At 66.3% G+C, this 14,245-nt stretch overlaps 1 protein-coding gene across 9 annotated transcripts in view; it reads left to right on the forward strand.

The window, feature by feature from the left end:
* IQSEC1 (IQ motif and Sec7 domain ArfGEF 1) overlaps positions 1 to 14,245 on the forward strand; it is a 138,348-nt gene that overhangs the window by 116,091 nt on the left and 8,012 nt on the right. For all 9 annotated transcript variants that reach the window (XM_069562211.1, XM_069562210.1, XM_069562218.1 and 6 more), the window contains exons 4-12: positions 2,135 to 2,296; positions 3,811 to 3,933; positions 5,095 to 5,261; positions 8,339 to 8,478; positions 8,844 to 8,873; positions 9,784 to 9,909; positions 10,574 to 10,673; positions 12,040 to 12,201; positions 13,013 to 13,189. In XM_069562211.1, coding sequence (XP_069418312.1) covers positions 2,135 to 2,296; positions 3,811 to 3,933; positions 5,095 to 5,261; positions 8,339 to 8,478; positions 8,844 to 8,873; positions 9,784 to 9,909; positions 10,574 to 10,673; positions 12,040 to 12,201; positions 13,013 to 13,189 — 1,187 coding nt within the window. The remainder of the gene's footprint in view (positions 1 to 2,134; positions 2,297 to 3,810; positions 3,934 to 5,094; positions 5,262 to 8,338; positions 8,479 to 8,843; positions 8,874 to 9,783; positions 9,910 to 10,573; positions 10,674 to 12,039; positions 12,202 to 13,012; positions 13,190 to 14,245) is intronic.

Genomic DNA, 14,245 nt, shown 5'->3' on the forward strand with positions numbered 1-14,245 from the left:
TCTTAAGAGTCTTCCCCAACACCACAGTTCAAACACATCAATTCTTTGGCGCTCAGCTTTCTTCACAGTCCAACTCTCACATCCATACATGACCACTGGAAAAACCATAGCTTTGACTAGACGGACCTTTACTGGCAAAGTAATGTCTCTGCGTTTTGGCATGCTGCCTAGGTTGGTTTGATTTCCAAGTGGCTCTTTATACGTGGTGGATGCTGACTCTCTGGAATTACAGAAATGTCTTCCTGTCACTGGCTTCCTTTTTGTTAAACTTCTGAAGTGAAATCCACATACCATAAGATCTGTCCTTATAAAGTGTCTAGTTCAGCGGTTTTTAAGTATACATCTTTTAACTTTGTTTATGCTTTGTTGGTTTAACACAAGTTACTCATTCTCTTTTCTACATTTTTTCTCATTGAGGTGTAGTTGACCCATGACCCAGCTTCAAGCACACAATGCAGCGGTTCTCTTTGGGGGCTACGTTGTTCTTTTTATGTTTCCTTTTAAGAGACTCCAGCCCAGGTCATCTCATAGGTTTGAAATATTTTCCTCAGGACTGTTGCAGCTTTGTTTTATATCCTTTAGTGCGTCTGCCTGACGTCTGGTTTGGAGAATGGTACCCGGTGAGGAGTGTAGCTTTTATTATTCGGTGGAAGTTAGCTGGTTGTTCACAGACAGTTTACTGAATTGTCTGTCCTTTCTCTGTTGACTTGAAGTTCCTTGTGACTCCTCCGTGAGCGGGGTCTGTGCTGGGATCCCCGCCCCTTCCTTGACAGATATTCATGGAACAGCTCGTGCAGGCCGGCCCTGTGCTGGGGGCCTGGCCGCATCCGTGAACAGGATCAAAGATCCTCGCGAAGCTCCCTCCACGCTCGTGGTCAGGGGCTCTGTTTTTCCCTGTGCCCACATCAGGCTTTTGGTTTTACATGCTTTCTTAGGGCAGAAACCCCTCTTTTGTCCTTTTAAACAGCGGTCTTGGCTCTTGTTGGTAGTTACTCTTCCACACCGATTGTGGAATCAGCTCATTAAGGCTGTGGAAACCCCTGGAGGATTTTTCCCTGCAGCCCTTGTGACTGGGGGGCCTCAGCCCTTTGCAGGTCGAGGGGCAGAGGTGAGGCCGGGCCGCAGGGGGTGTTTTAGTTCAGTTTGCCAGTGACCACAGTCCGTGCAGCTGCCCAGCTGGGCCCACTGCAGGGGCTCAGTGGCCGGTCCCAGGACAGGCCTGCAGCTGCAGAGCGCGCTGTCGAGGGTGCGGCCTCGCCCACAGAGAGGCAGTGTCACCCGTCCCCGCATCAGCACCCGTGGCCGGGCGGGAACGGGGACCCTGGGCCACCCCTTCTGCGCCAGGACCCAGCAGGTCGCTCCCTGCCAAGCTCGGGTGCAAGGCTGGGGTCGTGTGGCCACCCGAGGTACAGATAGCAGGGTCCCCTCGCAGCCGGAGGCCGGCCCGCACGTAGGAGTCTGCAGGGCCTACCGTCAGCGTGCGGCCACAGGGAGCCCCGGCTCTGACCGCCACGCCCCCAGAGCGCCCCTCAGGGGCTCCGGGCCTGTCCAAGGCTCCTGTTTCCCCGCCCTATTTCTTATGATCACGGGCACCTTCCCGTGAGGTCAGCCAAGCTGGCACCAGGCCCCGAGGTCCGGGCCGAGGGAGTGGCCTGCGGGCTCACTGCCCGGGCCCCAGGGGTCCCCTGGGTCCCGGGGCAAGTGGACACCCAGCCCCTTCCCAGGCCTCCAACCGCAGTGGGAGCTGGCTCTGGGCCTCCGTGTCCTCCGGTGGCGTGGAGGTTTCTCGTAATCCTTCAGGTGCTCACCTGCTGTGCGCCGCATTCCAGGCACCGCCCATGTTAACACACCCATCCTGCAAGGGTGGTCAGGCTCCTGGGCAGCGGGGGGTGGTGTGGGGGCTGAGCCGCCGTGGGGGTCCTCGGGGTGTCGGCCATCCAGCCTGTCCTCGGGCGGCCAGCGCGTGCTGGACGGGGCCGCTGTGTACGCCCCTCACTGGCCCAGGCTGGGCACGGGGCCTGGACGGTCCCAGTGCCCCGGGTGGTGGACTCAGGCTGGGACAGGACCAGGTGCCACGGAGGCGGAGGGGGGCGGGGGCAGACACGCCCAGCTGAGCCTGTCTCTCGTCCCCCAGGAAGCCCGAGAAGGGCGTCCAGTACCTCATCGAGCGTGGCTTCGTGCCCGACACGCCGGTGGGGGTGGCCCACTTCCTGCTGCAGCGCAAGGGCCTGAGCCGGCAGATGATCGGCGAGTTCCTGGGCAACCGGCAGAAGCAGTTCAACCGCGATGTGCTCGAGTGAGTGGCCCGCCTCTCCCCTGGACGCACGGGACCCCGGGCTCCTCCAGTGGGGCGGGGGCCCCGCTGTCTGTTCCCCTGGACGCACGGGACCCCGGGCACCTCAAGTGGGCCGGGGGCCCCGCTGTCTGTTCCCCTGGACGCACGGGACCCCGGGCACCTCAAGTGGGGCGGGGGCCCCGATGTCTGTTCCCCAGACGCACACAGACCCCAGGCACCGCCAGCCCCGTCCAGCAGGGCCGGCCCCAGCCCTGGTCCCGCGGCCTCCGTGCTGCCGTCCTGGGTGCCGCATGGGCAGCCGCTGAGCTCGGGCCCCATCCTCCTCCCTCTCCTGCTGGGAGATGGGCTGATGGCCCACCAGGCTGGCGGCCCCAGACCCTGCAGAAGAAGGGGTTTCTGGCCCCTGGGAACGGCTGGCAGGGATGAGAAGGCTTGCCTGCACATGCCTGCACCCCCGTCCCCCCCAGACTGTCCTGAGAGGAGTGGCTCCATGTCTGGGGCCCATGGCCGCTGGGCGGGCGCTGTTACAGGCCCTGTCCTCACTCCACCCGCAGGGGTGTTAGGGGTCCGTAGCCCCCTCCACAGACTAGGAGCCAGGGCCAGCAGTAGGTGGCTCAGAGCGGGTGCCCTTGGCCAGGACCTGGGGCATGGCTCCAGGCCTGCCTTGGGCACATTGCCCACCCAGGCCCTGCACGGGATGGACGACCTGGCCGGTGCGCCGGGCACAGGGTCACAGCGCACACACAGCTCTGCACCCCGTGACGCGCCGGCACCCTGGAGAGGCAGCTGTGCCCCCTGGGCTGCTCCCTCCACAGCCCCTCCGCTCCAGCCCCTCCAGGAGTGTGGTTGTTGCCCCCTCCCCTTTGAAACCAGGGAGGACCCATCCAAGGAGAGCTGACTAGCTCCTCCATGAGTGGGGCCGAAGACGACCATCCAGCCCAGCCCCTGGCCTGCAGCTAGCCCTTAACCCACCCCCCACCCCAACTCCTCCGAGCTGCTGCTGGTCCGTAGGAAATCCGGGCATTGTTCTCCTTAGATCAGAAAATAGCGGCAGCCTCAGGAAGTAGCAAGACCCCCCCCCCCCACCGCCCCCGCCGCCCCCAGGCATCCTCCTGGAATGCTGGTCAGCAGACCTTCCCGTGGGGCCCCATCTGCTCCTTGCTCCAATGGCTGAGTGCTTGGAGCGTCGCCCCAGTGGACGAGGTCCCTGGGAGTGGACACCGGGACCTCTGCAGCCCCGCTGGGTGGTCGCTCGAGGGTCCCTGGTGCAGACCCCCCTTCTCTGCTCAGGGGTCCCAGTCAGGCTGGGGCAGGTCCATGGCCAGAGTCCCCTGCCCCCCGAGGCCTCCCCAGCTCTGCCTTCCTTTCAGGTCAGCAGATGGGGATGGCACCACCCCTCTGGACACCCCTCAGGAACCCCTGGGAGAGCCTCCCTCCAGGCCTCCCTGCTCTGAGCCCTTGGCCCCCGGCGGGAGGGGGCAGGGTCGCTGACCGGCCGCGGGCTCTCGTTCCAGCTGCGTGGTGGACGAGATGGACTTCTCCGCCATGGAGCTGGACGAGGCCCTGAGGAAGTTCCAGGCACACATCCGGGTGCAGGGGGAGGCGCAGAAGGTGGAGCGGCTGATCGAGGCCTTCAGGTGCGGGCCAGGCCGGCAGGGAAGGGGCCCCACTCAGAGGCCGGGGCCCCGAGGGCAGAATCCTCCTTCAGGGCAGGGGGCCCCTTCTGGGGGGCCAGGCACCATGCGGCCCAGTGCTGGAGCCAGGGCCTCAGACGCTGGCTCCCAAATCCATCAGCGTCGTTGCAGGGCAGACTCTCAGAGACACAGAGAGCCTGGTTCTGACACGCACCGCGTACCGGCTGTGTGACCTTTTGCTGGTTACTTAACCTCTCTGTGCTTCAGTCCCCACCGGCAGAGGGGGATGATGATGCCAGCTACCCTGGCATGGCGGGGCGGGTAAACCACTCGGGATGTGTGGGTGCGTTTAGCCCAGCGCCTGGCACCCCAGAGAGCCTGTGATCGAGGCCAGCTGTCCCTGCAGCCCTCCTTCACGCTGGGATGGTGTACACTGCTGTGTAGGGGCTCCGGGCCCCACGCTGGGTGTGGGAGGCCCAGCCCCCTGGTCTCTGCATGGGTGAGAAGAGACCCCAGACCCTGGGAGGGGAGCAATCAGACACTTCCATCCAGGAGGGCTTCCTGGAGAGGGACGAGAACACTGAAGCCCAGGCTGTCTAAGCTCTGACGGCTGCGGCCTGCGAGCTTAAGTTGCCGAGCTCCTCCTGGTTCCTCTTCTCCATCCCTGCCCCAACCACCCAGCCCTCCACAAGGGCGCCAGTGGAGGGGGCTTTGGGAAGGCGTGGGGGCGTATTGGAGGCCATGTGTTAGCAAGGCTGCCGCAGCAGCGGGGGGCTGAAACTAGCCGGAGGTGGGCCGCCCTCTGACCTGGAGCCCTAGGCTCCTGTTACCTGAGGGCCCCGGGGCGGGTCCGTCCCCACCTGGGTGGGGCGGAGGGCACACCACGCCTTTAGGGCACAGCCTGCCAGCAGCCAGCACTCCGAGGGGGCCCGGGGGTGTGGTCCTCAGCCCTGAGCAGCCGCCATCCAGCTGGGGGGCAGGGAGTTTGACTCCTGTGGCAAGCAAACGGGCAGACGGTCAGGGCCAGCTCTGCTGGTTGGAGGTCCCCATGTACAGACACAGAGGCTCTGAGACAAGTGACCAGCCTTGGGTGTTGGGACCGCTGGTGGGCGAGGGGCGGGCTGGCCTCCTGCCCCGGCTGAAGTCCCCCCCACCCCGCCCCAGCCAGCGGTACTGCATCTGCAACCCCGGGGTGGTGCGGCAGTTCCGGAACCCCGACACCATCTTCATCCTGGCCTTTGCCATCATCCTGCTCAACACCGACATGTACAGCCCCAACGTCAAGCCCGAGCGCAAGATGAAGCTGGAGGACTTCGTCAAGAACCTCCGCGGTGAGCCGCCCCAGCCTCGCCAGCTCAGGGTGGGGGCGGCCCGTCCCGAGGGTGATGTGAGGCCTGGTCTCAGAGCGACCGCAGGGTTTGGGCCCAGGCCGGTTGCAGGGCCAGAGGGCGGAGGGACTGCAGGCCGGGTGCCAGGCGCCCGGGGCCTCCGAGCACTGCCCGTCCCCAGCCTCCGGTCTGGCCTCCGTGGCGGCCCCGTGGCCCTGTCGCCCATGGGAAAGCTGGCTGTGAGCTGCGTGCTCCTGGTGACCCTTCGGGGGCTCCAGTTCCTCCTCCCTCAGCCATGGGACTGGGGCCTCTGCTGTGTGTGAAACGAGCCCAGAGGCTCGAGGAAGACGGGGCTGCCGGGACACACCCCTGCCGGCCGGCCACCCTCACGTCCGTGACCTCGTGGTTCGTGCACCTGTGTGCTCCGCCGTCCAGCACGACGGCGAGGGGCGGCTGTGTCCCCCTAATTCCCAGGGTGGGGGCCGAGCACCCCAGAACCAGGAGAGCAAGCTGCCTGGCTGTGTCTTGGGAGCCTGGGCCGTTCCCACCGATGACCTCTTGTCTTCACGCCAGGGACCCCAGGGTTTCTGCCCCGCCTTCCTGAGCTTTGAAGGTTCAGAGGGAGGACACACCCGAGGTCACGAAGCAAGTGAGAGCTGGAGGGGGCAGGAGTTCCAAGGCCAGGCCAGCACTTCCGCACAAAGCACACGCCCGGCTCCTTCGTCTTAGGGGAAGGTGTCCCCACACCACCACACACACTGGACACAGCTTCTCTCTGGCACCGCTCAGCGCCCAGCGGGCCCAGCAGCCAGGTCCAGTAGCCGGCGGCTCTGGAAGTCCCAGGAGAGGCAGGAGAGGGGCCTGGACACCTGACGAGCTGTGTTTTGCTTTTACTGATATTTGTCTCTGTTTGTTTTTAAGTATGAGTGTGTATGCGCAGGCTTACTCTCCCACGCGTGTCAGTCTCGGCTGCGCTGGACTCGCTGCTCCGCGCGGGCGCGTTCTAGCTGTGGTGCGCGGGCTGCTTAGCGCGGTGGCCTCTCTCGTGGTGGCTCACGGGCTGCGGGCACGCGGGCTTCCGTGGTGGCGGCTCACGGGCTGCGGGCACGCGGGCTTCCGTGGTGGCGGCTCACGGGCTGCGGGCACGCGGGCTTCCGTGGTGGCGGCTCACGGGCTGCGGGCACGCGGGCTTCCGTGGTGGCGGCTCACGGGCTGCGGGCACGCGGGCTTCCGTGGTGGCGGCTCACGGGCTGCGGGCACGCGGGCTTCCGTGGTGGCGGCTCACGGGCTCTAGAGCGCGGGCTCAGGAGTCGGGCTGCACGGGCTTTGCTGCGCAGCAGCACGTGGGATCTGCCAGAACCAGGGACCGAACCTGTGTCTCCTGCATGAACAGATGGACTCTTAGCCACCGCACCGCCAGGAAAGTCCCTTACATTTATATTTTGGATGGGTCCTATCTTCACGTGGTTTAGAAGCCAGAGAGTCACGTGACCCAGGAGTCACCCTGCTTGGAATTTACCTGAATGAGTCAGAAACTCCCCTCTGCACAGAAACCCACGATTCACAGTTGCCCAAACCAGGAAGCCCCCCAGCTGCCCTTCAGTAGGTGCAGGAGCCCTGGTCCATCCAGACCGCAGACTGTTACTCAGCGCTGCAAAAAAACGAGCTGCCGCGTCTGGAAAAGACGGAGGACCCTTAGGTGAACATTGCCAAGTGAAGGCAGCGCTTCTGCAAAGCCTGCGCGGGGTCTGACTCCAGCTGCGCCGCGTCCCGCGGGGGCGAGGCTGGGGAGACAGGGCTCCGGTGGTGGGCGGGGGCGGCAGGGATGCAGAGGGGCTCAGAGGGTGTTCAGGGTGGGGGACGGTCTCCGTGCGCTGTTGCCACGGTGAACACGAGTCGCTGCACGTTTGTCCAGACCTGGGGATGGACACCGCCACGCGGGAACCCGTGCGTGACCTGTGGCCTCTGGCGACTGGGGCACGTCCGAGTAGGTTTCTCCAGTTGTAGTGAACACACCGCTCTGATGGGGCTGCTGACTGTGGGGGAGCCGGGATGTGCTTCCCGCTTAACTTTGCTGTGAACTGGAATCTGTCCAGAAAGACCCGGGAAGTGCCGAAGGTCCTCCGCAGGGCCCCTCCCAGCCCCAAAGGTCGTGCACCGTCGCTGAGTCCTGCTGTGCCTCCCAGAGCCTACCCCGGAGCCGGTGCAGACATGCGCAGTTGGCCCCCCCCGCCCCCCCCACACTTGGCACCTCGCTCTTGGGTTGAGGCCCAGCCGTAAACCTAAGGGCCTTTGCTGCGTCTGCTCACCTCGATTTTGCGGACACACAGTCCTCCCTGCCCAGGTATTCCCACAAGGACCGCGCGGCCCGTCCCCCACCAGGCGCAAGGGTTTGTTCCCTCCTCTGCAGTCTGGAGGCAGAACCGTGATGCATATCACGTCCCAGGGGCCGGAGCCCTGAAGGCGTGCAGCGCACCTGAGGTGCGGGCGTCAGGCAGGGGACAGGCAAGTGCGAACGTCCCCCAGAGGGCTGAGCCTTCCCACTGCTGCACGCCACCCGAGGAGCCTGCGGACCGAGGCCTGGGGCTCGCATCTCTCCTGAGCTGGGCGGGGTCTTTCCGGCACCACTTCCAGGGCCATGTAGCAGAAGAGGCATGAGTGTGTCAGGGCGACCGGGGTTCGAGTCCCAGAAATGAGACAGCAGCCACTCAGAACCACTGAGCTGTCCGAGAGGGAGGAGGCTTGAGCTGCCCTTGTCCCTGTGAGGTCCGCCGCGCTCTGGGGGCCCTGTGTCATGAAGGAGGGCTCCTGGCTCAGAGAGGCTCAGTGTCAGGCTGACAAGGGGCCAGATGAGGACGTGGGCCCGCCCCCCAGCGCTGCGGCCGGGATCGAGCAAGGCAGCGTTTACAGAGCCGCCCGAACGTGGCTGGAAGGCCCGTCCTCGCGAAGCCGGGGCAGAGCTGGCCCGGAGCTGGAGCTGGGGTTCTGTCATGGGCAGGACCCGTCTGGCAGCTGTGGGCTGGGAGGGACGTGGTTCAGATGTGGTGCCTCGGGGTGAGCCGGCCACTGTCCCCTCGCAGGCGTGGACGACGGGGAGGACATCCCCCGTGAGATGCTCGTCGGGATCTACGAGCGGATCCGGAAGCGGGAGCTGAAGACCAACGAGGACCACGTGTCGCAGGTGCAGAAGGTGGAGAAACTCATCGTGGGCAAGAAGCCGGTAGGTGGTCTGCGCCACCGCGGGGGGCGGCACCCCCCGGGCACCCAGGAGCCCCCAGCCCCGTGACCCCAGGCCAGCCCCTGATGCCTCTGGAGCCTGGTTCCTCTGGTCAGGACTGGTGAATTACATCACCCTTAGGGCTGTCTAAGCGGCTTCCCTCTGGGTCCCTCGGAAGAGAGCCTGAGGCCTTGTTTTAGCCAGCGGCTGAGACTGTGCACTGGCCCCCTGGTGCCCTGGGCTCCCCTCAAGCCCGCTGGGGGCGCCGGAGAGGTGCCACGGGAGGGGTGTCCCCGGGGTCTCCACCAGGGCCCGGAGCGCGTGTGGGGCGTTAACCTCTTGTCGTTTGCTCCCCGTTTCCCCTGTAGATCGGATCCCTGCACCACGGGCTCGGCTGTGTGAGTGCCCCCGCCTCCCCTCTGTGTTCCCCGCGAGCCCCCGGCCCCCAGACCCTCCGCTCCCACTGCCCGGGCACTCTCCGCAGCGATGAGACGTTTGCTTGTCACAGTTCTCCCCGCCTCGGACCTCGGCGGCCCTGCAGGGAGGGCTGTGCTGTCGGGCCCAAAGCAGATGGTCTCCATACATCTCGTCTGGGCCTGGTCGAGCTTGTCCCCAGGCCCCGAGACCCTGCGCCTGAACCAATGGCCTTGGGGTGGCGTTGAGGCCTCCCACCCTCCCCCTGCCCACCTGGCCCGGGTCTGTCTCCCCAGTCCCTTTTGCTGGCTGCCAGGTCAGGGCCCAGGACCCCTGTCACACGTGTGACCCAGCCCCCCCGGCCCCACACCCTGCTGTCCTGTCTCCCGCCCCTGACGGCGTCAGGCTGGGCCCACGTGCCCTCCCATGTCCCTGCGGCTGGCCAAGCTCGGCCCTGGAGAGCCATGTGTGCAGAAGGCGGGGACCACCCCCTTGGGGTGGTGACTGCTGGCTTGGGTCCCCACATGGCCCCCCAGACTCAGATGGCGGGGCTGAGATCCTTCAGGACGGAGGGCCTGGGGTCTGGGGGCTCAGGCTGCACGTGTCGGGCGCTTCGGAGGCTCCCCTGGGCCCCACGCCCCGCTCTCAGCACCGGGAGGGCGGTCTCCGTGGGGCAGGGCCTGTGGGCGGGCGGCAGGGCTGAGATCCTTCAGGATGGAGGGCCCAGGGTCTGGGGGCTCAGGCTGCACGTGTCGGGCGCTTCGGAGGCTCCCCTGGGCACCTGCCCCACGCCCTGCTCTCAGCGCTGGGAGGGTGGTCTCCGTGGAACAGGGCCCGCGGGCGGCGGCGGGGCGTCCTGGCCGGGGTGCGGGCTGACGCGGCCCCTCCACACAGGTGCTGTCGCTGCCCCACCGCCGCCTTGTCTGCTACTGCCGGCTCTTCGAGGTCCCGGACCCGAACAAGCCCCAGAAGCTTGGCCTGCACCAGCGCGAAATCTTCCTGTTCAACGACCTCCTGGTGGTACGTGGGCCGCGGGCGCAGGGCTGGGTGCGCAGACCCCCGCCTCCTCCAGGATGGAGCATTCGGCCTCCGCAGCTCCCGGCCCGGCCCCTCAGCCCCCGGGGAGCCTCTTCCTGACAAGCCAGCAGAGGCCTCACGGCTTCCCGAGCGGGGGCAGTGACAGTTCAGCCCCAGGACTGGAGGGCTGGACGTGGCAGAGAGGGGCTCCCCAAGAGGACGTTGAGCTCTGGCCCCCAAAACAGGCAGCGTGGGTGTGAAGACAGTCCCGCAGCCGCCTTCTTCCCCGGGACCCCGGCCCCTGTCCCCGCCCGATGGAGACCAGCCACTCTGCCCAGGCCCCCGAGCCTGGAGTCCAGACATGCAGCTTCCGGTCCTTTAAGAGCCCCTGACCTTGAGCAAGTCGCTGGGCCTGGTGTCCTCCGCTGTCCGACTCATCCGTCAGCGTGTTTCGCTGGGCTTGCGTGGGGCCTGCGGGCATGAGTGTCCCTCCTCCTACTGGCCCTTCACTGCCCTGGGAGCCTGCTGGCCTCAGAGCGGCGGGGCAGGGCGGGGCGGGGGTTCCTCACACAGGAGAACACAGCCCTGGGGGCTGCGAGAACCGCGATTGCCTGGGGTGCCCCCGCAGTGCGGGCCTGGGGCTCAGCCTCTGCCTGCCTGTCCCCAGGTCACCAAGATCTTCCAGAAGAAGAAGAACTCAGTGACGTACAGCTTTCGGCAGTCCTTCTCTCTGTGCGGCATGCAGGTCCTACTCTTCGAAAACCAGTGTAAGTGGGCCCAGGGCCCGGAGTTCACTTTCCCACTGTTAGCAACAGAGGGCCGGTTGCAGGCTCAGAGTGACCTGGGAGCGTTTCATATCATCAGGTGTGGGGCTCGTCACGTCGACTTTCGCCGTTAACTTCTAGCAGGGGATAAGATTTTACATCTAGCGCAGAGTGAGTTTACTTAAATAAGATGTTGGTGGAAAGACATCCGGTGGGTTTGACCAGTCGAGCGAGGGTCGTGCCTGAGGGGCCGCCGAGGTTCCCACCAGGGCCCCGGGTCCGCACGCTGGCGGTCGTGTGGCCCAGCTGTTTGACATCTCGGGGCATCGAACTCCCCACCCCCAGGCTGGAAGGCTGCCCCGCCTTGCTTTCCCCCGGGGAGTCTGGTGCCACGTGCTCTGTTCTGTCCAACAGGCCCCCCGGGGAAGGGGTGGCGGTGGCAGGGGCCCCCTGGGAACAGTCCGACCAGACCAGGTCCTCAGGCAGAGGGTCACCTCAGGCACCTGGGTCTCACACAGGCAGCTCCCGGCCCACTCACGTTAGACTTGGTCTGAACTTTGTCTTCCGTTTTATTGGACTGGTTCTGAGATCGTCACGCGGGGCTCAGCTGTCCTTGGTGTCTCCCGAAAGCCAGGTCTGGGCGCGTGAGGCCCGAGTCCCTGCGCGGTGGACGGGCTCCCCAAGCTGCTCTGTCTCCCCGGCGCACGTCCCGATTTTAGGAACCTGCTTAGCCCTCTAAGCATTGGAGCTCGCGGCCCTGAAACAGGTCTGAGCTGTGATGGTATTGTCCTCCGGGCCGAGAACCGTTGCAGGCCGGGCGGTGGGTGCTTGATTCCCACTGACGAGAGAGGGGGCGCCAGGACCCCACAGCCCCGAGAGCTCGGAGGCGGCCCCAGGCAGGAAGGAGCAAGGGGTGCTGTTGGCTGTGGGGCGCCCACAGTGTCCCCCGAGGAAGCTGGGCGGGGTAGGCACAGAGGCCAGGCAGGGGACAGCAGGGTCCCCCGAGGTGACTGGACAGGTGAGCGGGGACATGACCTCCATCTCCTCCCAGACTCAGCACCCAGCCAGCCTCACATCCCAGGCAGAGTGACTGAGGACCCTGATGTTCAGGGTCCAGGCTGCAGGTCCGTCCAGGGGGGAGGACCAGGGCCGGGCCCTGCCTCCACTCAGCCAGATTTGAGCCCGGCTCGAACATGGAGCAGGGCGGTCCCCGGTCGGGAGCCGGGGGGCTGTCTGGTAGTCCCTGCAGCCTGCGCCGTGGGGCCCGTCCTCCCCATGGAGGGTGCATCTGGGGAGCCCCATGGACACGCCAGGCCCAAGGGGAGCTGGGGAGCCCGCACACAGGCCCGCGCTCTCGCGTCCCCCGCAGACTACCCCAACGGCATCCGGCTCACGTCTGCCGTCCCGGGGGCCGACATCAAAGTGCTGATCAACTTCAATGCCCCCAACCCTCAAGACCGCAAGAAGTTCACCGACGACCTGCGGGAGTCCATCGCGGAGGTGCAGGAGATGGAGAAACACAGGATAGAGGGTAGGTCGCGGCCGTGGCCAGGGGCGGGCCTGACTCAGGAACCTCGGCCCCTCTGCTTCCCGCGGCCACGTGCCCGGACAGCGCCCACCCCCCGGCCCCGCCACCCAGACCACAGGAGGAGCATGGGGGGGGGGGGGTGTGGGGTTGGGCAGGGGTCTCTGGGTGAGAGCCTGTCCTGCCCAGGGAACTACATCACAGCCCCGAGGAGGCCGCGGCGTTCCTGGTGCCCCCGCCCCTCCACGTCCGGAGCTCTGGAGCTGAGCTCCCACACCGGAGCGTGGCCGGCATTGATGTCCTCTGGGCCCAAGCACCAGGTGGACTCAGGGCTGAGGCCATCCGTGGCTCCCCTGAAAGCTGGCGACACCCACCCCCGCCACCCCCGGCTCTGAGCCTCGTTCCTGCTGTGGTCATGTTCCGGGGGGCACAGGAGCGGCCCCCGCTCCCCAGCCTCCATCCACAGCCAGGCCAGGCGAGCCTGGGTCCACTCTAGACCCAGGAATGCAGTCTCCCCCCAAGTCGCTGAGCTTCCTGCAGGCCTCGGTGCCCTGACCTCTGCAGCCTCCCTGCGGGGTCTCCCTCGGTCCCGGGGGATGGGGGGGCGTCACTCCAGCTCCTCCCCAGAGGACCTCGCCCCTCCATCTCTCCGCCAACCCTGGAGGTGGCAGCTCGGCCCTGTGCCACCCAGAGCCCACTACGCGCCCCCCCCCCCATTGCTCCGCGTTGCCCTCCTAGGGGTTGCCCGGCCCCGCCGCCACCCCCTGCTTGCCCTGGGCCAAGGCCCTGCTGCTCACTGCCTGGCGCTCTGTTGCAGCGGAGCTGGAGAAGCAGAAGGGCGTTGTGCGGCCCAGCATGTCCCAGTGCCCCAGCCTCAAGAAGGAGTCGGGCGGCGGGACTCTGAGCCGGGCCTGCCTGGACGACAGCTACGCTGGAGGCGAGGGGCTCAAGCGCAGCGCCCTCAGCAGCTCCCTGCGCGACCTCTCGGAAGCGGGTAAGAGCCGGGCCGGACCGCCCCCTGCCCAGCGCACACGGGGAACTCCGCCGTGCGCAGCGGGCTTACATTGGCCAGAGGGGTGGGGAGCACCGCGGCAAAGTGGCTTGGACTGAGCTGGTCCGGGTGGCCGCCCCCAACCCACTGTAGCATCTGAGCAGGCAGAGAGGGCATCCCCCAGAGGCCCCAGGGAACGGGGCCACACGGTCACAAGCAGGACAGCTGGGCAGGAACCCCGTCTCCCCTGCTCTTTGTTTGCTCTTCTGTTTCCTGAGCCCGGCTCTAGCACCAGGCGAGCCAAGCCCCGTCGCTCTGCAGAGCCCGTGCCTGCGCCTCACGCTGACGAGGGCCGGGGGGCGATGCCTGCTGCACCGTGTCAGGGGCCCCGTCATTGCCCTCGGTCCCGGGGCCTGCTCTCCCGGCAGAGGTCCCCTTCCCAGGAACTCTGGGCCTCCGTCCAGCCCAGAGGCGACGGGGAGAAAGCCTGGGCGGGAGTGTCTTTCAGTGTCGTTTCCTCGTTTCTGTGCGTGTGTGGTTTGCTTCCAGCCTCTTAACCCGCAAGCGAGCCGCCCAGGTCTCCTGGGGTGGGGGTTGTGCCTGGAGCTTCAGGGAGCGCCGGGCCGTGGCAGTGGTGGGGGTGGGGAGCCTGCTGCCCCCTGCTTTGCTTGCCAGTGCTGTCAGGGAGGCCACAGGCTGAAGGGGGCAGCCTTTCCATCCCCCACGAGGCACGTCTGGCCAGGCAGCTCCTCCCCGGAAGAGGCTGGCTCAGTGTGGAGGTGGAGCGGAGGCAGCCAGGCACGTGGACATGTGGCCATCCCAGTGCTGTAGGCTCCTGGGACCCTCGACTTGCACCCTGGCTCTCCGGGAGCCCGACATGACCTGGGTTTGCTGGGGGGAGACCCTCTTGGGGTGAGATCAGCCTGCTCCCCCTTCCCTGGCCCCTCTCCCGCCAGGTGCTCGCCCAGCCCAGCCCAGCAGCCTCAGGCATCACTGCGTGGCCAGCTGTGGGCCCCTAGAGAGAGCTGCTCGAGACCGCATCCCATCCCCACCCGCCCC

Source organism: Ovis canadensis, chromosome 19, assembly GCF_042477335.2.
Source record: "Ovis canadensis isolate MfBH-ARS-UI-01 breed Bighorn chromosome 19, ARS-UI_OviCan_v2, whole genome shotgun sequence".
In the NCBI taxonomy this organism is placed as follows: Eukaryota; Metazoa; Chordata; class Mammalia; order Artiodactyla; family Bovidae; genus Ovis; species Ovis canadensis.